Below are 21707 nucleotides of genomic sequence, written 5' to 3' on the forward strand. Positions count from 1 at the left end.
ATACAGTATCACTGTTCGGAGATATATGCCTTCATAGAAAACTGCACATGCATTAAGGTTCAATTATACCGTTGCCATGAAGTACCAGTTAATCTTTGTGTTTATGTTTTTATATATTTTTTTATTTTTTATATTGAATGGATTTAATAAAGGGAAATTATTGATGAAATATAAAATCGTTGGGGTATTTTTACATTTCCCCGCATTATGATTTGGATGAAATATCTGCAAAATACAAGATAATCTCAATGATAGTGATATTTAGGACGCACGATTTTACAGCAAACTGTTTAAGTGCGCCTGTTATGAATAATTCAACAAGAGGTTCGATATTCAAGATTTAAAAATCTCGCAAATACTAAGATAGTTTTCATTTTCCTATATATATCTTTTTTAATGAATAAATTAACATAGTAAAAGGCTTTTAACAGATCAAAGGAATCCTTTGACGCATATTTTAACTCATCATCACTCTCTCATCGAACTCTGATATGAACATAAAAGCATAAGGAATAATTTCAGAATTTGCTCATCCCCCCGGAATTAAAATTTGAAGGTGCAGGATAATTTCTTCCAACTGACAAAAAAGATAGCGTGTCAGATATCAAAGAAAAACTATAATGAAGAATGACGTGATGATTATTAAATCCATTTGGTTATAAAAAGATCGTTACGTGTTTTTAAGTATCCCCTCCCCCCAAAAGAAGGTTTGCAAAATCAAGAAGATCACATCATAGAATCATGATGATGATGACGATGTTAAAGATGCCGATGGTGATGATGGTGATGATGATGATTTTGATGATGATGATTTTGATGATGATAGTGAATAATGATAGTGATGATGGTGATGCTTATGACGTCGATGATGATGATGATGGTTGTGGTGGTAATGGTGATGATGATGATGTAATGATGAAGATGATGAATGTTATAATAAGGTAAAGTTTACGACAGCTGTGAAGATAATCATAAAAAAATCATGATGTTGAATAATTGATATGATAATGAAAATGTATGATTTACAAAGACAATAATAATGCTGATTATCATATATTAAAGGAACTATTAAAACATTTTTTATTCGGGATATGTGAACAGACAAGAAAACTAATACGGACCAAAAAAAATTATACATACAAAGATATAATTCAAAGATGATGGATGACTACACATTGTCGAGGTTGCCTGGATAGGTTTATGTACAATAAAATACAAATTATTAGGTGCATGCAGGCATGAGTTAATTCCAAATTTTGATTAAAAAATCGTTTAGAATAGCGGTGGTAAGCACGAGATACTCTAAGTAGAACAAATTGACTTTTAGCATTAAATTTGATTGTGTAATACTCTTCTAGAGTGTTTGTGTGTGTTTTTTTTATAATAATAATAACACGGTATTGTAGCTCTGTCTTGTCCAAGCGATGAACATCTATTTCTCTATAAGCCCATCCGATCGATTAAATACGATAGAAATATTTTTTTTCCAGTAATTGGTGGTAATTTTGCTGCAGTTCGTGACGCCCAAATGTTGCTAAAATCATCGCTGAGTTGAATGCTCATTTATAAAAGCGTCTGTATAAACATCTTCACATTTCTTATAATATAAAGAATATTCTTTCAGATAAAAATTAAAATATGTACATTTTAAAGACCAAATTGCTATTTGGCATTTTATAGAGAACTTATCCTGGCGACATAATGTTGGATTTAGGATGGCAGGTCAAAATTATTGTAACTTCGCCTTCAATAGAAAGAATGATTCTAATTAACTGTTTTAGCTATTGTTACCTATGGTAGGTACAATTTGAGGGCAGATTTATTTACGATTTACAAGCATAGAAGAGCAAGAACAAAAATAATAATTGACACAACAAATTCAAAAGAAAAGTTTCAGTTTTAGTTCAGCTTTAATTTATTTATTTCCAGCATGTTCAAAATAATAATTAACATTTATAAAACAGAATAAACGTCATTAGAAAATCTTCAATTACATTTGATATCGTAGGAAAATGGTCAGTATATATACATAAATAGTTGTTTCAATAAATATTTAGAAAATTACACAAATTACAGATTACAATTGACACTTGAGAATGAAAATGAGGTAACTACTATTTAGACATTAAGATATCTTGAACAAATAAGTTAATTCAAAGATAATTAGATAAAAACTAAATATATAAATAAAAGAAGCAGAGCTTGTGTAATTGCCCCTCTGGATATATATATTATAGTAATCTTGATTATAGGTTTGAACAGGAGAATGGATGGAGGTGAACAGAAAAAACAACATGGACAATTAGGAAAACAACAATAATGACGGGGGAAATAGAGAAGAAAACCAGATTTAGTTAGCTGAACATAATTTACGCTGCGGGATATGGACATTAATGACGGCCGTTGACGGGAAAACAATCGCCAATCACCACGAGAATGATAATTTTGGAATAAACATGTTCAAACGCGAGAGGGTGTTCTAAATTATTCATAGAATGTTTATTATTTCCCTTTTCAGGTTCTGTGCAAAATGGAGATTTTTGACAAACCAACGCTTTTAGTAGGGTTGCTAAGTGTTCTATAATGCAAGGTTTTGTATAATTACCCCACGATGGAGGAACTAAGTTGGATTTTGATATTATACTTGGACGACGAGCGAAGCTGTGAAATTTCCCACTGAGCTAACACCTGCCACGGTAGAGCGATGGCGCCGAATTATTAGTCTTGTTCAAGTGTTAGAGTTTTATCATTATCGTTTTGGCTATGGCTGTTGTTTTACAGTCATGTTAATTTTTTATTATTATAACATGATCTAAACAATATCAATAATGGTATTATCATTATCATCTATATTTTCAATATCGAAATTGCTATACTACCTTATCATCATCATCATATTTCTTTTCATATTTATCATTATAATTATCATAATTATTGTCGTCATCATTATTCTCATACTCGTCATCACTATCAGTATAATCAATTCAATACATTTTTTATTCAATTAATGGTAAGTGATTGCATTTTTTTAAAACAGTTGATGGGATATACCATAGCGGATTAACCATTATTATTGAAAGGTGGCTCATTGTGTTTTATGGAATGAGGCAGTGTTCGATAAAAAAAAAACTATATTGGCCCCCTTGCCTCGCAAATGTATTGTTCGGAATCATTTAACCCTAGCTGATTAAACCAATTTGATTAAAAAAAAAATTTTGCCAAAAGAAGAAGGTTATTACGAATAAAGCAAAAACATATTTTTACAGCTTGCGATGCGTCTCGGCATAGGCATAATTATTTTCACCCTTTCTCCCTTTTCCCTCTTCTTTTACATCACAGAACGGAAGATGGTGCCATGTTACCAGATAATTCGATTCCGGAAAAATACGAAGACGGATGATAATGAACAGAGGGAGTAAGGGACAGATTGCGCTGTGCTTTAAATGATCCCTCCGGACTTTGCCTTCACGTCTCCTAGATATATTATAATGTATCTTAGGGAGCAGAATCGTAGATCGGATTTAATTTGATCGAAGATTTATCGCACAAAATCGACAATGACCACGTTCGGATACATGGAGGCAAACTCGATGGCGTGGCTGGTGACGATCCCAGCGGTCGCCGTCGAGAACCTTGTCGCCCTCGTCATCATATCTTCGCGTAAACGTTGGAAGAGCCCCGATGTCCTCCTCTTCTCCATCACCCTCGGTCACCTCCTGTCTTTGCTCCTACCTCTCCTCCTCTACGCAGTCATCACCTTCACCAAGACCCCGTGGTCGGACGGTTCATGCAAGTTCTTAGTCTGGTGCGTCATGAGTTTCCGCATCGTCGGCGCGGTCAACATCGCTTTCATCTCGCTAGATCGGGTCTGGACGCTGAAATGGCCGAGCTCGTACCGCTCCCATAACTCCTCCCGTCAGACGGCCCGCACCGCCGTCTTCATGTGGCTCTTCGGTGTGGCCATCGGGACGATTCCACTCATCAGCTGGAGCAACCTGGAAGTCAACCAGACCTGCAGTTTGGTTCTCAACATCGCAGGGTACGGCTACGCCATGTGCATTGTCATCATCATCCTAGGTAGCGTGATCATTAGTACTGGTTGTATATGTACCATCGTGGTCAACGTCGCGTTCGTTTGGCCTCTGCTTGAAGAATCGTCCGATCCCAAAGACACTATCCCTCATATCGTCATCGAGAGCGAAACGGGTGAGAGGACATCGGCGGTGGTTGGGTCAAGGGACTCACAGAACAAACAGATTTACTACCTCGTGTCGACAGTGGTCGTGTTATATTTCTGTATTAATGGATTGCCTTTTGTGGTGAGTGCCTTATTACTCTTTCTATGATTCCATTTAAATGAAAGCTAATTTTACACAATATATTTTTACAGTGTACACATTTGGTCATAATGTTATTTATGAATAACAATATACCCTAAAACGGGGTGAATAAAGAAACTACATGTAGAAAGACATCAATCAAACGTGGAATGGAAATATTTAGTTTAAAAAGAAAGATATATAGTAAACCTTTCATAAGTAATCCGATTCTTTCCTGGGTTGGGCAACGTAAAAGTTAAAAGTCAGCCATTTGTTGTATTTCCATTGCATAATGTAATCAGTACAGCACAGGGTGTTTTTACCCTCTCCTGGGGCTAAACACGAACTCACATGACGACACTGTTTCTTTTCCATTTCAAATCACGCTGCAGGTTATCAACATTATTGCCTTCACGGAGGACGTCCCCTCGTATTGGATGTCGGTTACGATATCGTGGTGTAGCGTAGTATCGGCCTTTCTTCACCCACCTCTCCTTGTTCTCCTGTGTAACCGATACAAAAAGGTTTACGTGAGGTTCTTCCGATATATCGGCGAGAGCTGCGGCTGCACCCATGTCACACCAGCGAGACCTAGTTTGAACGGTAAAGCAGTTTGCTGGTGGCTTTAACGTTAGAGGGAAAATTAATCGGGGCATCTCACCTGAAAGAAGGTGAAATGGGGTTGTGTGGAGCGAAAGAAAATAATTTTAGAAAGCGGAAGAAAAAGGGAAGGGAAATGAGGGAAACCGGAAAGTAGTGACAGACCTAGTCATGGTACACACTTAAAATGTTGGGCAACTTACTGTCCACTGTGTTGGATAATGTTTGTTGGTAAAAAAATATATGCAGTATATTCTGGGCAATCATCATTCATATGAGCAAATTTATTACCCAATTATTAGTTTTTATTACCCACTTTGGGCAGATTTTAACCAATAGTTGTGTGGACAGTATGTTGCCCAGGGTTGGTTAAAAGTTCGGCATTTTTGCCCAACTATTTCAAGAATGTAATACAGTAACATTTAAAACATTTTAAAGAGGTTAGAACATGGCGTACGAGGAGAAATTGGTCATTTGAAATTGAAAATCTAATTTTTCTGCTAGTTTTATTACAATGTCTAAGAAATAATTTTCATATTTTACACCTTTCCATTCTTTTCGGTCAAACAGTACCAAGGAATCTAAGTTCGTTTCCGCGTAGGCCTTTATATCCATGATAGGAAGTTTTTATGCAACGACACCCCCCCCCCGGGGGTGTTTAATGAAGCTATTCGTAAGGTAACGCGTTTTACTCATGACTGGAACATGTTCTTAGGTGCTAAATCAGTTACGAATGCAGGGTAGGGATACGTCAAGAAAGGGTTACCAGTCGCGTGTAAAGTCATTCTTAAGTAACGAACAGCTGTATAAAACACATAAGAGGTATGTTGTCCTTTTCTACGTCTGTATCCAAGGGTTATAGGATTGATGAAAGAAAACGTACACTTTTTTAAATTGCGTCAAACCTGAAGTCAAAAGGCATGAAACGTAAAATGTGATATTAATAAATAAATGTGATTTTTTTCTGTCCTTCCTAGGTATCACACGCCAAGAGACATTCGATTCATTAGATGACTTCTCATCCGATGAAGACGACAAGCTTCACTTCCCATCCCCTGATTGGTCGGACAGATCATTCACAGGATCGTTCGAGGAGACACCGGGTCCAAGCTCGCAGCCTACCATCGAAGTGACTGCACCAACTACGACCAACTTTCAGACCGTCACCGTTGTCGAACACTCGCAGGTCGTCCAGAATGGAAAAATACCACCGAAGAAATCTCAAAGAACTCCATTGCAAAGTGGAAAGTATACGCCCAAGAGTTCTCCAGATGCAGTCTCGCCGACCAAAACAGGAGTTGAGTATGACAATGCTGCGTTTGTCGTTGAGGATGAGAACAAGAAGGGGAAAAGCAAAAAACAACGAAGTCCAAAGCTAACCCCAGAACAGAAGAGGGCAATCTGGCAGGGCCACAAGGGCGCCAGGAAGAGGCTTGAGGCTTTGAAACAGGCCAGTGCAGAAAGGGGTTCTTCTTCTCACTCGTCGAAAGGGAAAAAGACCCGGAGCAAGACTCGACAGGAAAAACGGGAGAAGGATGCGGATAATATTATGAAAGACAGTATACCCAATAAGAACAAGCACAAGCGACTTGAAAGAATCTCAACAAGGCAACATTCTTTGGACAGTTTAACAGTTCCAACCAAAAGGAGAGCTCCCATGTTATCGTCGAGATCGTTTGATCAGCCTGATAATATAGTGACTATAAAAGTCGACATTGAAAACAACGATCGTCAAAACAATTTTACAGATTTCTTACGGGAAGACAAGGAAAAATCCTTAAGTGTGAAACCTGTAAAATCAGAGGGAGAGACCTCACGTGGCAAAAAGAAGCGTAAAAAGCCTGAAAAGAAAGAAGACCGGACTGGGAGGAAAGAAAACTTCAAGAAGGACAACCTCGACACTAAACTACAAAGGGACCAGAAACTCACAGTTAGCCCGAATAGCTCCCCAAGTGCACACGAGAGACGAAAAACAGACGGTAATTCTCTACGTGGGCCGCGTTTTGAAATTTCCCGTGAAAACTACAACTCTGATTTCTCCAGCTTCGGCTCAGGTGAGCTTTATGATATACCTGAGGAATCGCCAGAAGAAATATTGGTTGAAAGTTCAGGATGGAGTCCGTCGACCGTTCGAGCAATCAGGACGCAACATAGAAACGAATTGGAGCCCACAAGTGATGGTAAAAACCGTGATGGAAATACTGTACCAAGAAAACATAAGGAAAGGGAGAGACCGAGACAAAGGAGTAAGTTGGATCTCACGGAGCCTGGCCTTCAAGTAAAAGATAAACGACCAACAAAAGGCTTGCTGAGCAGGCAACTCTCCCAAGATCACTCTAGGACTCCGGAAGTGAATTTGATAGAAATGACGGAACTTAAGAAACCAGGTTCCATTGAAAATATACCATTCGGTCATTTGCATGATAACAACGACGAAATGTCCTTCAACGAATATAAAGCTGTTGCAGAGACTGCAGTGGATGCTGACCAATCGAAGTATTACACATCGGGAGATCTCCAAGAAACGCATGTGAAGCAAGGTGATTATGGAGTTGAACGAGAACATTCGATTCTTGATGATCGCCCGACAGATCTTCCCGCAGATGCTGGACATCTTAGGGAAGAAGCGGAACATCGTGGGTTTACACTCCATACCCAAGCATGGGCATCGCTTAATTCTCCGCCAGGAAAGACACTGACTGAGCTAGAAGAGGTCCCTTCCGAACAGAAAGGACACTTGAGCAAGAGTAGGTCAACTGGGGATCGCCCCTCAGCAAAAGACTTGAGGGAACGGTACCGGAAATCGCATCTAAGTATGGCAGCCATATTCGAAAGTATCCAGGATGATTCACAGGAAGTTGTATACCTTTGAAAATAAGATATTACGTAAAGAAGATAATTATACGGATGTTTTATTATGATTGTCATTAAGCAGTTATCTAAATAAGTTTCCTTTACTTTGGAAAGCCTGTCCGTTCTCTAACAGTTTTTATTCGTGTGAACAAGACGAAATACTGTACCTTACAAACTTTACAGAGATCGCACAGACATACGGTTAGGGAATTACCGATTCAGGATGAAAACCTTTCCGACTTCTTGTCGAAAAACATTCTACACGATGTAAAAGAAGGTAACATAGCCAATTGTAAGCTCATTCAGCGCATGCATATAAACGCGACCACACTCCGTGCTTTGGGGTTTTAATGACATTCAGACGAAATGTCATTGGATAAAAGAAGATCGGAAGATGGTGGCATAGACAAAGGCCAGGGAATATTTACACATTTTAATGAAATTGCGGGAATCGAGTGTAGCGTGCATTGATTTTCATTGTTCACAGATGAGACCCTTTAACGTAAACTCTCTAATATCTAGAATACTTCTTAGCAATTTATGCGTGCAAGCATTCTTTCCATAATCTTGCCTTGATCTAAACGTGATGTTAAATCGATTTTGTTAAAAGTCCAACTCAAATTACGTGGCTCGGAAGTAATTTCATTGTACAATTAAAGTATTGTCTATCCACCCTTCAGCTAAGGCTGTAATGCAAGGCGTTGCTCCCTAGGAAACGAGCTTGTGATTACTTTTTTTAAAAGAAACTTATACCATGGTCACATTTGCTCTACGGCGAGTCGCAAACAGTCGTTTTATTAATTTTTACTAAAACCACCTATATGTAGCTGGTACAAACAAATGTTAAAATGGCTGTTTCCGACTCGCCGTACGGCTGCCGTAGAACAAATGTGACCAAGGTATTAATCGTGTTGGCAAATGCATCGATCGACCTCATTGTTGAAGAGTAAAACATTTGAACATTTTATGTGGGTGGATAATACCGGTATATATATCGCCAACTAATAACAAGTGCAGATATCATGACTATATTCGATGTTTTGTTCAAAGTATTAACTGGATGAGATTATGAGTACAATATTTTGAGATATTCAGTTTTGTTCCTACAAACTATTACTTTGGTAGATATAGTTACGTTACTTGGTGTTCATCTATCATTAACGTGATTGGTATCGTTTTCTAAGGCGTTAGAGAATGGTTCCGCTATATACCTAATTCAAAATTCAGCGCCAATACGAAAACTTACCAACGCTAACACCACCACCAACGTAACCTTAACATGAATCATTGGCGGCGGAAGCCAAAAAATTTAGGGGAGGGGTGGGGTCCACCTGAAATTTTGGGATAGGCACAGGTAAAAAATTTGAAAAGCAAAAAAAAAAAGGTTAGTAACCAAAATTTTAGGGGGACCACAAAATTTTAGGGGGGGTCGACCTGAATGGGGGGGGGGCGCAGGAAACAAAATTGACAATCAAAAACAAAAGAAACAAAAAAGTTTATCAACAAATAATTTTTTTGGGGGAACAGGAGGACACCCCCCCCGCTTCCGCCGCCTATGACAGAAATCCTTACACTAACGCCAAACCTAACACCAACACACGCACGAATCCCATGCAGCATCAACACGGCACCCATGAATCACCCACTGTGTAAATTTAAAGTAACGTGCAATTTTTGTTTTAACTTTTCAATATGCAAGTGGGATTTGAACCTACTTTTATAGCCAAATAATCACTAGTGTTTTGCATTACAGGGCAATGCTTTCAGAAATCATCATAGTGAAAGCTGCGTCTTTTAGTAAAGCATCAATCCAAATTTGCCATACTCGACCCAGGAGGTGCGGGAACAAGTAACTTCTCGTATTTTTTTGTTTACTCCTGGGGAGTGTTTCATGAAAGGACATGTCGGACGTTTTATCCGACAAGTCCCATTTTATCCGACAGTTACCATAGTTGCAGTGCTTGTCAGCCAATCAGAATCAAGGAAAGTTGTCAGATCTGACAACTTGTCAGACAAAAATGTTGATGAAACGCTCCCCTGGAGTTATGCATCTTGGTCGGAGGAAGGTTAGAGTAACTCTATCTAGACGGGCACTACCCCGACCTTTCCTCCGACTGGGCTTCATCCTACCATTCCTCCGACGAAAACAACCAACTCCTTGGCCGTGGTAGGGTAAATATCTTTGGAATGTTATTCCATCCATATTAATATAATTTTCCTACTACTATAGGATTCCACGTCTGATCGGTTTATTTTCATTTGGTCCAATGCGAATTCGTCCAATTGCCAACTCGTCTACTACCATTTGGTCTACCATCAGTTCGTCCCCTGGCTGCTATTCTCTCAAGCATTTTGCTTACGATAGCTGGCCACTGCATTTTGTTTTATTTGTTATTGCTTACATGTGTATCTATGTAAGTTATTTTTCTATTATGTAATTGTCACAATTTATAATTCTATCATTTATTTTTGTACTTGTTTATATGCATTATGATTACTGTGATTCATGTATTGAAATATCAATAAATGCAGAAACACCTGCAAAAGTTCGTCCAATATCCACATAGTCTTATTGCCATTTCCTCCACTCACCATTTCGTCTAATAACCGGTTGGCCAATAGCCATTTAGTCCATATACCATTTGGTCTAATTAGGCTAAGTGTTTATTGGGCAAAAATGAATGAAAATTAAGCGAGTATTAGACCAACTGGTTATGACAAAAAATGGTCATAAACCAACTGGTGACTAGACAAAGTGATGATTGGACCAAATGGTTATTGGACCAAATGGTTGTTAGACGAAATGTTGATGGACAGAATGGCATTATACAAAATGAAGGTAGACCATGTGGTGAGTGGACGAGTTGGCAGTGGACGAATTGTCAATTTAATGTCCGACCGAGGCAATTGAGATATTATGGAGAATAAGTTGATAGATTTTATGGTAAGTGCCTAATCATTGAAGGGGTCGGTCTATTTTTACATGTACAGACATGAAATCATAATTTAATCATTTGATTTATTAATCATTTCATAATTTATATTGCATATAAAGCCACACTGCCAATTAATGTCAAAACTTATTGTTCACCTGCGGTTTACATGGTATCAAACCAATAGTGCTTTTGTATGTCTTTTTGCATTCACAACACTTTATTGTTGTCTCTGATGTTCTGAACAAAATACATCGATGTGTGCATTAATATGTCAACTGCAACTTAAATTGTATAGGCCTTTCTGCAGTCTATGTGAATATTATGTTTTAATAAACACAAAATATATCAACGGTAAATTGTATGATTTATAAGCAATGGCGGGAGTATGAGAAAATGCTAAATATCGAACATTTTAAAAATTATGAAAAAAGAAAGAAATGTTTTTAAACATTTCATAAAAAAAAAAACGTTAAGCAAATGATTATATTTACGATAAAAGCAGTCTTTTGGCATGTTTGGTGATATTGATCTCAATCGATAAATCGAGTCCTGTAAACTAAAGGGTATTTTTAAATTTCTTTTGAACGAAAATAGCCTTATAGAGTCACCAGTTTAATGATTAATGTTCTATGCACTCATGTCCTATAAGTTCACCCGTCCTGTATCCTCGACCTCGATGCTTTGGTTCATTCTAAGTTTTGATGCACTGCGAAACCGTTTCTGGTCGTCGGAAGTATACAGGGATGTAACGATACATATAGATATATCATCATTATTATTATTATCACTGGCAGATCCAGGGGGGACATCCGGCCCGTGCCCCCCCCCCCCCCCTCTTGAGAGGCATAATTAACATTTGTACTGTAAATTTTCCGTTCTAACTACCCCTCCCTCCATTTGAAAGCGAGGACTTTTTTTTCTTTCTTAGATTTTGGGTGAAACCCCTTTCTTTATATAGGGATGTAACATTACAGATATATCATTATTATTATTAAGGGGTGCTTGATCACTTCTTTTATAGCCACACAACGAATAATAATGCGCTCACATTTTCCCGAGCAATAAATAAATAATAAAGGGTTTACACGTTGTACACTTGTGTTAGAGCGACAAATTTACATTACAAACTTTTATTATGTCTCTCAAAGGAAATGGGGGGGGGGGGGGGGGCACGGACCGGATGTGCCCCCTGAATCCGCTGTGCTGATATTATTATTATAGACAGTTTAATTAGATTCTTTATTTCATTTCCAACTCAAACAAGATACAAAGTAATATAAATAAGATTCAAATCAACTGATTGCCATTTAAAAGTAAACAGTATAAAAATAGAGCATATATGGAAATGAAAATGTGGCGGGGGGGGGGGGGGTCCAATAAAAGCAATGTTTGTAAAGTGTGGATCCCCTTAAAACAATTAATTAAAACAAATAATAATAATTGGGTACATTGTAATATACATGCGTATTTATAATAATGAAGACAAAAACTGAAAAAACGGTGAATATCAGATTTAGATTAAAAAAAAGGGATTTTGAATTGCAGATGAGTTCAGTCATACAGAATTGATACATTTTCAAATAGCGTGAGAACTGCTCTCTAAATAAAGGAGTGATCGAAGCAAAAATATTTGTTAAGGCTTGACAAAAATCCATGAAATAATAAAAGAAACTTGTAAGTTTGTAATAAGATACATTTTGTAGGCCTACCCCTTTCTGTAAAATAATCTTATCATGTGTTATGTTCAAATAAAAAATGGAAATGTATGGAATTTATATCATACGGTAAATGGGAGAGCTACTCGCATAATGACGTCAACAATTAAAAACTTTGATAATTAATATCTCTCTAATATTCCTTGGTTGAATTAACTCTAAAAGCAAAAGAGCTAAGCTGGACCCTAACCACACTCCACTCATGCAGAGTGAGACGAGGGACCAGTCATTTTGGAGTGGGGTTTACATTTCTTGAGAGTGAGTTATAGCTCTTTATGGAGTGAACACTGTATATTTTTTAAATACATTTTCACTCCAAAAAGAGGTATATCCACTCTCAAAAGATGTAAATCCCACTCCCATAAAGACTGTTCCCTCGTCTCACTCTGAGAGGAGTGTGATTATAGGACCAGCTTAGCTCTTTTGCATTTAGAATCACCAAAACTCCATCAATATTTCCTCTATCTTTTCTGGTTTTATTAAAACTAACTTATATTCAGGGTGAACTTCCTCTTTAAGTATAGACTGCACTGCTGATTGTAGAAATATAAATTTAGTTGTATAGTTTTACACAAGATCACATGACTTAGTCACGTCACATTCCTATATACTACATTTGTTGTATGTAATGGTTTCATTACTTAGGTGTACCGTAAATGAATCTCCACATAAACTGCATTCTTCTTTATTTTCATGTTATAACGGTTTATAAAGACTGGGTCTGGTCTGCTTTAAGACACAAGCTGATGCAAAATTTTATACCATTGTGTTTTATTTTTGTGTATTTATTTATACCGTCAAAAGTGCAATTTTATCAAATAAAAAACACGAAGTCACAAGAGCTCTTTCGGTTTCTGTTGCGTTTATTTAAAATAACCATATTTTTTCTGAATATAGATAACTATTTGGGGGTCACGTTGGTTCTGAATGATAGATAATTATTGCAAGAATATTCTCGGTTACGGTGTTTCATAGTCATTTTCTATTTCATGCCTACTACATAAAACAAAATATTATTCTTTCTTGAAAGCAGGGCGGCCTCGGAAACGGGCGGGGTGGGGGGCTGGGTGATCTTCAGCCCCCACTTTCAAACCGGGCTTTCAAAACCGTTCCGCGGCCTCTGGAAAGGGTTATGAATTCAAGGTAAATGAAGCAACTCAATCACGTTTATGTTGGTTGGCCCGTATTCTGAAGTCGGGTTTAACTTAACCTCGGTTAAAGTTAAACCCGACTTCAGAATACGGGCCATTGTCTTTATTCAGGTCAATGGAGAAGAAATCGTAATTACACGGTAAATGGCGACCATATAGAGCATGTGTGTGTGTGTGGGGGGGGGGGGGGTGGACGTGTGTTTGTGTATTCGTGGCGTGGAGGAAGAGATTGCGCTTGGTTTTATATAAAGAGTCTGTTGATAGAGGGTGTGTATCTTCTAACTGCGAACGGAGCAATCGATATAAGAATCACACATTATATCTTTATGGTATCACATAACTCTGTTCCTATAAATGTTTATTAAGTCTGAAGTTAAACCTGTGTCTAATTATCAGAACCACCCCTCATAGGATATGCTCGCACCCATGCATAAAATGACAAAGCAAGAAATATCATGTTGTTTGATTAAAATATGAACTGTCCTTCCATCGGAATTATTTTTCTAAAGGCAGGCCAATGTTGTATAATAACTAGTAATATATCTCTATGTAATAGCTATAGATCTACATGTATTTTGAAAAATTAGAGGAACCTGTTTTCTATTTGTGGCTGAAAAACGTCATGAATCGCGCATAATATTGAGTGGATTACCACGAAAAGCTTTTTTTTTCTCTCCGTAAGATGAAAATCAAATGTTTTTGTCATTTGCTTTTCTTTTCTTTTGATTCTCGATTCTCCCCGATTCTCCTTGACCTTGGGAATTAACTGCATGCTAGCGCCTGCCTTGCGCCTATAAATTGCAAGCTTAAGTTAGGTGATCTACGCATGCGTAGATCTGTCATGACGTTGTTCGATCGCCAGCAGCGCATGCATGCAGCGCAGCTGTACGTTCGATCTTTCTTGTTTTTCTGGAATATGCGATGGGGCAAAAACCGGGGGCAAAAAGGGCAGGGAACTAAGGCGACTTTATGTTCTATCAAAAATAATTTTAAAGAGTGTAGTGTAAAGACTCAAGTTAAGGCTCTATATTGTCAGACACCCGCGGTCCACTCTTCACATAGTCAAAGCCCGGCAAGGACAAAGACAAGACAAAGCCAAGTCTAAGGAAAGGTCTGGACCCTGGTGGTGGGAGTGGGAGCAGCTAGCCCCGGCAGCCCCCCGACGAAGTAAGCCCACCGGGTATTCTTAGCCGCGCAGTTTTTAACACCAACAAGTCACCAACATAGTCATAGAGGTAAGCTTAAAAAATTATTATTTTATTATGTTATGTTATTCTTATACTATAGCTTAGTTGTAATAGGTTAAGAATAGATCTAGACTTAGAGTTAGAATCTTTTAAACAAAGTAGGATGGGGGGTCGGGTGTCCGGACACTTTATATTTTTGAAGCCTTCTTGTTTGTCTGACTTTGTATTAGGCCCTACACTAAAAATATGAATTCAATACTTGTAATCATCTTCTATTTTGTTCTTTATAATATTACCTAACATTTTGTACTAAAAAATTACGAAACTTCGCTGGTAAATTCTTCCAAATGACTTTCTAAAATTGATCGTCCGGACACACAACCTGTCCGGACACACAACAACTGGGTATACCGGTACCGGTAGCCTGAACTGAACAAAGTAAAATTAAAAAGTCAAAGTCAGGTACCGTACGGTAAAAACTATAATGCCTGGGTGGGATGGAAAATAAATTAAGGCCAGCCCAGGGCAAGGCCCAGGGCAAGTCCAAGGCCAACATGGCCAAGGAAGGGCTCTAACAATATGAATCTAGTAACGTTAGACTAGTAGAGTATGTACATTAAGATTGTTATTAATCATATTGGTGTCACATTAATTTAGAATATGAATTTCTTTAGTTTCGGACTCTTCAAAACTTAGTCCTGACCTTTCTGATATTTTCAAGAGTAGAACCTAGATTCTTTTCTAATTCTAGATTAAGTTCTTGCTTGTGCTAAAAAGATCTCATAGAAATATTAGCAAAAAATGAATTCCTTGCCAAATACCACGACATGTCATATCCAGATTAAAAAAACACACACACATTTACACAAACCAATGGCAATGCCATGGTACATACCCCATATCTGCACAAAATATTTGACACAAATCTCTTTAAAATACAGGTAACACATTCTCTTGGGCCTGGCATGGGAAAGTGATTTGAGTGTCTTCTTTGGTAAGATTCATTTAGGTACTTCCATGTGCAGACAAGCAGGGCAGTGAAAACTTGGGACACTACGGCAATTCCATATGTGTCCACAGACAATAGTTCACACAAAATATAATTCTTTTCTTTTACTTTGTTTCAGCAAGTTACAATGAGAATCAAACCAAAAAACATTGAAGCTGTAGTACGAGGCATCCATGCTAAGAAAAGTTCTTATGGTCCCTTCGCTACAGAAGAAGCCACACAAGGTAAACATGGTGCATGATTTATTTCTAGCTTATGCTTTGTAACATAAGCAATCAATAATCATGGATAATATTTATCAATCTTAGGTCCTCTGCGCTAAAAATCCACAAGGACTTTCAAAATTGAAGTAGAGAGTGTAGTTCGAAGAAGATAAGGGGAAAAAAGATTTTCAAAAGCATTTACAATTGGTCATATAATGGATTGTATCTCTTGATGTTACATGGCAACAGTGTTTGCAATTGATGATAAAATTATTTTCAATGATAAATACTGCAAATATTGTTTAAAAAATACAGTATTTTGAATACATGTAGAATTTAATTTATTGTTAGTAGATACATACAATGTAGATACCTGTATCAATGTTAATAAGATTTCGTTTTATTTTATAATTTCATGGGCGCATGGCTCTAAAGTGTGACTTGAGTCACCCTTGGCTCTTTGTGAAACAAAATTCAAGCAAACTCATTGTCGTCCATGTTTTTTATGATCTACTTTAAGGGGATCGCACTCAACAGAACCATCATCTCTACCAAACATCACTTGAGAACAAAGAGGGAGAAAGAGAGATGCAGAATGAACAAGATATGGACTTTGTCTATATCGAGAGAGACCCAAAGGACGAAAGCTTCAAAGCTCATGTGCTTGATGCAGCCGTGCTCTCCTCAGTAAAAGGTGAGTGCCACAGCCAATGAATCCCTTGGAACAACTTCCTGCAGATGCTCCCTACGGACACAGCATTTTCATTTTCTTAAACTGTTTTTCAGTATAAATATTCTGGAAATATTAATGTTATGAGGCAGTGGTGCATCCTTTGTGGCATGTTCACAACCCCATGCTTGTGATACATGTATTTCAAAGGATCTCATGTGAAAATTAGGCATACCTTCCATTTATTGTATGATCGAGAGAAGACCTTAAACAATTTGACATGCCTAGATCTTCTTTAGATGTAAACATACTAAATGAAAAAAAAACTTATTGCAGGGAGGCATTTATTAGTTTTTTGTAATCAAATAAAATCAATATTAATCAACATTGATTATGAACTACAGGTATAGGATATTAATGCCAAAATCACAATTATGTAAAGAAAATTATTAAAAAGAATCCCAAAACATGGTTTTATCCATAATTAAATACTAGGCAGTTGCAATGTATATCTCAAGGAGAATAGCTTAATTATTTTCTCCTTTGAGGAATGATCACTTTCCCATGCCAAGGGAATGTGTGATACAATGTATCATAACAAAATTTGTGTCAAAACAAGGCATATGTAGCACTTATTGTAGGAGAAAGGAGCCCTAAAGCTTATACATGTACATCTTCATTAGATGTAAACATACTAAATTGAAGAAAAAAAAAGTCTATTTGCAGGGAGGCATGTTATTTCCCTTTAAATTCTTAAGCAGAGGTCAAGGAATGTATTGCCAACAGTCCACTTACATGTATATAAAAACTTTGGAACAAGGATAGGAACCTAACCCATGTTTTTCCAATGGTTAAAACCAAGCAATAGCGTCTGAATTTTTTGTTTCTTAAATATCTTCTCCTTAGAGGCATGATCACTACCCCATGCCAAGGGAATGTGATGTTTGTATTCTAAAGAAATTTATGTGAAAAAAGGCGTATACTCATTATTTTAGGAGAAAAAAAGAGATCTAAATAGAAAAAATGATATACATATCTTCATTAGATGTATACATACTAATTGGGGAAAAACAACCTATTGCAGGGAGGCATTTATTTTCTTTGTAATCAATGTTGACTATATGAACTGTCCTTGATTAATTGATTTATTTGCCCTTTCTTTCTCAAGAATACAATAAAATTGATAATGAGTAGCATTTATTTCTCTTCATGTAAGACAAGTTGCCAAAGCAATAAACTTTATAATGATATTAATAATATCTTGTTAGAATGCTTGTCAAGGAGTGGAGAAAGTGCATGCATTGTGTGCGGACATGTCAGGATCTGATGACCGGGGTAATCTATAGATCGCTAAGAGACGCCGTTCAGATGTTTTAAGCGCTATAAAAGTGGAATATTATCTTTGAGAATACTTATATTGCATTTTCGCTCGTTCAACAGAACTGGGCGTTGTGGCATATGTGGGGAAGTTGCAAATTGATGCAGAGGTTAAAGGTTCCAGCCCTGGTCACGTCTTTCTGATGGTGATGTTTAAGGTCGGTCCCAGACGTAAATAATCATATCTGATTGATATGCGTCTGACAAAACTCAAATAGACACACACGCTTTATTTCATTTCTTATTTTGCTTACAGCTTCTGACCTTCTTCATGAAGAAAATCAGGACAATCTAGCATTGGAGCGCCCTCTATCAGACAACAAGATAGATGAATGCAACAACATGGATTCTATGGCAGTGCAAGATACCAGTAAGCAAGATGGGTATGAAGAACAAGTAATAGCAACAGGTATATTAAAATACAATAGATAAATCACAATTCCATAATGAGTTGCTGAAATTCACTCTCAAATAACAGTTGAATGATCAAACACTTACAAAAAAATTAACACAATTATTTGTTTATTTATGAATTCATGAGTTATTCAATTTATGATGCACAAAGAAAAATATTGTAAATCATTTTGAAGTGTGATGTGTTATAGATATTTGTTATCCTAATCCATTCCATGGTTAAACTGAGATGTGAAGCTTGATGAAAATAACATAAATATCTTCCCTTTTGAGACTTGTTTGCTACCCTTTTCCAATGATATGTGACATTCTAAAGAAATTTACATCAAAATTAGGGAAATATTAATTTTATTGTAAATTTGTAAAATGCCTATCTTCACAAGATATGAACATGTTAATCGGAAAAAGCCCTAAAGCAGAGAGGTTATTCTCCCCATGTTTGGTGTTGTCAATATTGCTTATTATTAAAAGGTTTTGGGAATCTCATATTATGCCCATTTTAATGAAAGGAGAGAGAGAGGGGGAAAAGAGAAACCGTGCAGTCTACAGAAATCTTCTAGAGTTGATCCTACTTGATTTTTTTTTTTACGTTGGGTCTCATACTTCTTCCTAAACCTTTATTCAGTAAATGTTAATTGAAATTGATATTGTCTATTTTTAATTGATTAGAATAATTTTTCTTAATACTAAATTTGATCAAGATTTTTAAGAGGAAAGCTCCTGAGTTCTGTACTGTCCCATGTAAGAATCTGTAAAATGCTTATCTTCACAAAATATGAACATGTTAATCGAAAAAAAGCCCTAAAGCAGGGAATTTTTTCCCCCATGTTTGGTGTTTGCTTATTAAAGGTTTGGGAATCTCATATTATGCCCATTTTAATGAAAAAGAGAGGGGGGGAAGAGAAACCATGCATTCTTAAGAAATCTTCTAAAGTTGATCCTACTTGATTTTTTTTTATGTTGGGTCTCATACTTCTTCCTAAACCTTTATTCAGTATAAAGTGTTAATTGAAATTGATATTGTCTTTTTTTTATCGATGCTTAGAATAATTTTTCTAGCTACTAAATTTGATTAAGATTTTTAGGAGGAAAACTCCTGACAGAGTTCTGTACTGTCCCATGTAAGAATCAGCTACACAAAAGACTTCTTTGCCACAGTCTCAAAACGTGGGGAGAATATTGTGATGCAATATTATATTCCCCGAGATTTGATATATTCCCATCAGATAAATCATGATGGGTCCCTAAGCGTGATAATGACAAATACTAGTAATGGCAAAATCATCCTGCACATCTGCCTTTGGCTATTAACTGGAATAGATGTATCCAAGATACTGAAAGCCTGAAAGAAAACATGAATGTATATCCCGTAATTTGTTCTTTACAAGTTGTGCCTAACACATGGGGGTGTTAGTATGTACTACAGAAGTATAGTATTTTCACCAGGTAGACTGGATGTAGTCAATATTTACGCCCTGCTGTTAAGGCAATAAGCCCATTTTTATTGCAAATACATAATTTTTTTTTAATTAATAAAAATGATATAGAAATTATTTTTGCTTTAATTTTTACTCAATCAGTACTGTTTCATTTCCTTTCTTTTGCCTTCAGATTCAGATCTTCATGAAGAGAACCAGGACAGTCCAATGTTGGAGCGCCCTTTAACGGGCAATATGAGAAATGAATGCAACAAGGATTCAATGGAACTGAAAGCTACAGAGGATGGCATCGAAGAACCAATTCTCCCAACAGGTATAGATGCCAAACAAACCAGTCCAGGTAAAAATGATACTGGTGATACCATGATAAGGTGCAGGACAGATCTTACAAAAGTGAATGGTGAAAAGAATGGTTCTCTGAGTAGTTTAAGTGGTGATGTTAACAGTAGCAATGCCTCTGAAAATGTGCTAACAGAAAGTTCCTCTTCAAAGGCCAACATGATGGCCAAGTCTAAGAGAAAGACTAAGCCATTGACACACAGTATTCCTCATATTTCTCCTGACTATCACAAGATAAGTTTTGTATCAGAGAATAGCCTTAAAATACGGTTCAAAAAACGAGATCGCCAGTCTCAATGTAGCATTTGTAAAAGGTTTTTCAAAATCTCTGTTCTCAATGCGCATATGAGGACACATTCAAATAAAAAGCGCCACCAATGTCCTCAGTGTGGCAGGCGGTTCCGCGTCAAGAACACACTCATCGTCCATATGAGGACACACAGCGGGGAAAAGCCCTACGAGTGTTCTGTGTGTGGTAGGCGGTTTTCTCAGAGTGGGGCCCTGACCACACACTTGAAGACGCACTCGGATGAAAAAGCTTACCAGTGTTCAGAGTGTGGGAGACGGTTCACTCTGAGGTACACACTCATTATCCACATGAGAACACATTCCGGGGAAAAACCTTATGAATGCCCCGTGTGTCAGAAGAGGTTTTCTCAATGCTCTGGCCTGGCTACACATAAGAAAACACACGTTAGGAAGGAGAAACCTTTCCAATGCCCACTCTGTCTCAAGAGGGTATCCAACAAGGAATCTCTTGATTTCCATTTTGCAAATGAACATACATTGGAAAACCCGTAAGATTGCAAAGCTTACAAACATGTACCAAGTTTAATACGTATGACAAATGTTTGTATACTTCATAAATCGCTTTGGAGAACCCATGAACTTGTATTCGTAAGTATTAAACCAAGTTTGATACTTATGATATTTGATTTGTATACCACATACTTTGCCTCCATGCAATAAAAAATATTAGATGGGAAAGAAACAAGAATTAATGCACTAAAATTATACCAAATCAATTGCTCATTTTCATAACCAATAATAATCTTCATAAAATAACTTCAGATAAATGCAGATTAGTATTGTGATACTAATCTGCATTTATCTGAAGTTATTTGACATTATTGGGCTAATTATAGATATAAGAAATATACAGTCAAACCCTGAACTCTGATCTTGAGCTCAAACATTTAAGAAAAGTATAATTGTACATAGATAGGTTTCAGTGCAAAATTAGCAGATACATGTACAACAAACAATTACATATCTTTGTCATACATAGCCAATGGATGAGTTCCCCTCCATGATAGCCCAATCCCCCCTAAAATTCCCCAAAGTGAATATATTGGCGACCAACTTTTTAAAGTTGCTGGAAGATCAGACGCAAACAAATTTAAAGAAAGTCCAGAAATCAAATTTTCTACATCCAGCAGAATCATTGAGAAGTTTTTACTGCATATATTTAATTTGCTTGTTGCAAAAAATCAAA

General features: G+C 36.9%; 2 protein-coding genes across 2 annotated transcripts in view; both read left to right on the forward strand.

Annotated features, from left to right (window-relative positions):
• LOC129275676 (uncharacterized) overlaps positions 1–9288 on the forward strand; it is a 45404-nt gene extending 36116 nt beyond the window's left edge. Inside the window, exons 2-4 of the mRNA XM_054912176.2 lie at positions 3340–4319; positions 4712–4922; positions 5897–9288. Of these exons, the coding sequence (XP_054768151.2) occupies positions 3558–4319; positions 4712–4922; positions 5897–7791 (2868 nt within the window). The 5' untranslated portion in view covers positions 3340–3557 and the 3' untranslated portion in view covers positions 7792–9288. The remainder of the gene's footprint in view (positions 1–3339; positions 4320–4711; positions 4923–5896) is intronic.
• On the forward strand, positions 8621–21013 carry LOC129276901 (RB-associated KRAB zinc finger protein-like). Its single transcript, XM_064109169.1, has 5 exons — positions 8621–8671; positions 15889–15994; positions 16494–16667; positions 18277–18429; positions 20046–21013. The coding sequence occupies exons 1-5, from the start codon at positions 8621–8623 to the stop codon at positions 21011–21013; spliced, it is 1452 nt and encodes a 483-aa protein (XP_063965239.1).
• The last annotated feature ends 694 nt before the right edge of the window (positions 21014–21707 follow it).

This window comes from Lytechinus pictus, chromosome 14 (assembly GCF_037042905.1).
Source record: "Lytechinus pictus isolate F3 Inbred chromosome 14, Lp3.0, whole genome shotgun sequence".
Classification (NCBI taxonomy): Eukaryota; Metazoa; Echinodermata; class Echinoidea; order Temnopleuroida; family Toxopneustidae; genus Lytechinus; species Lytechinus pictus.

Excerpts from the sequence above, each read along its gene's own strand:
- LOC129276901 (XM_064109169.1), top strand. The coding sequence starts at position 8,621 with ATGGCTGTTTCCGACTCGCCGTACGGCTGCCGTAGAACAAATGTGACC. Across the intron at positions 8,672-15,888 it reads GTAGAACAAATGTGACCAAG|CAAGTTACAATGAGAATCAA; the intron begins GTATTAATCGTG and ends ACTTTGTTTCAG. Across the intron at positions 16,668-18,276 it reads CGTGCTCTCCTCAGTAAAAG|CTTCTGACCTTCTTCATGAA; the intron begins GTGAGTGCCACA and ends TTTTGCTTACAG.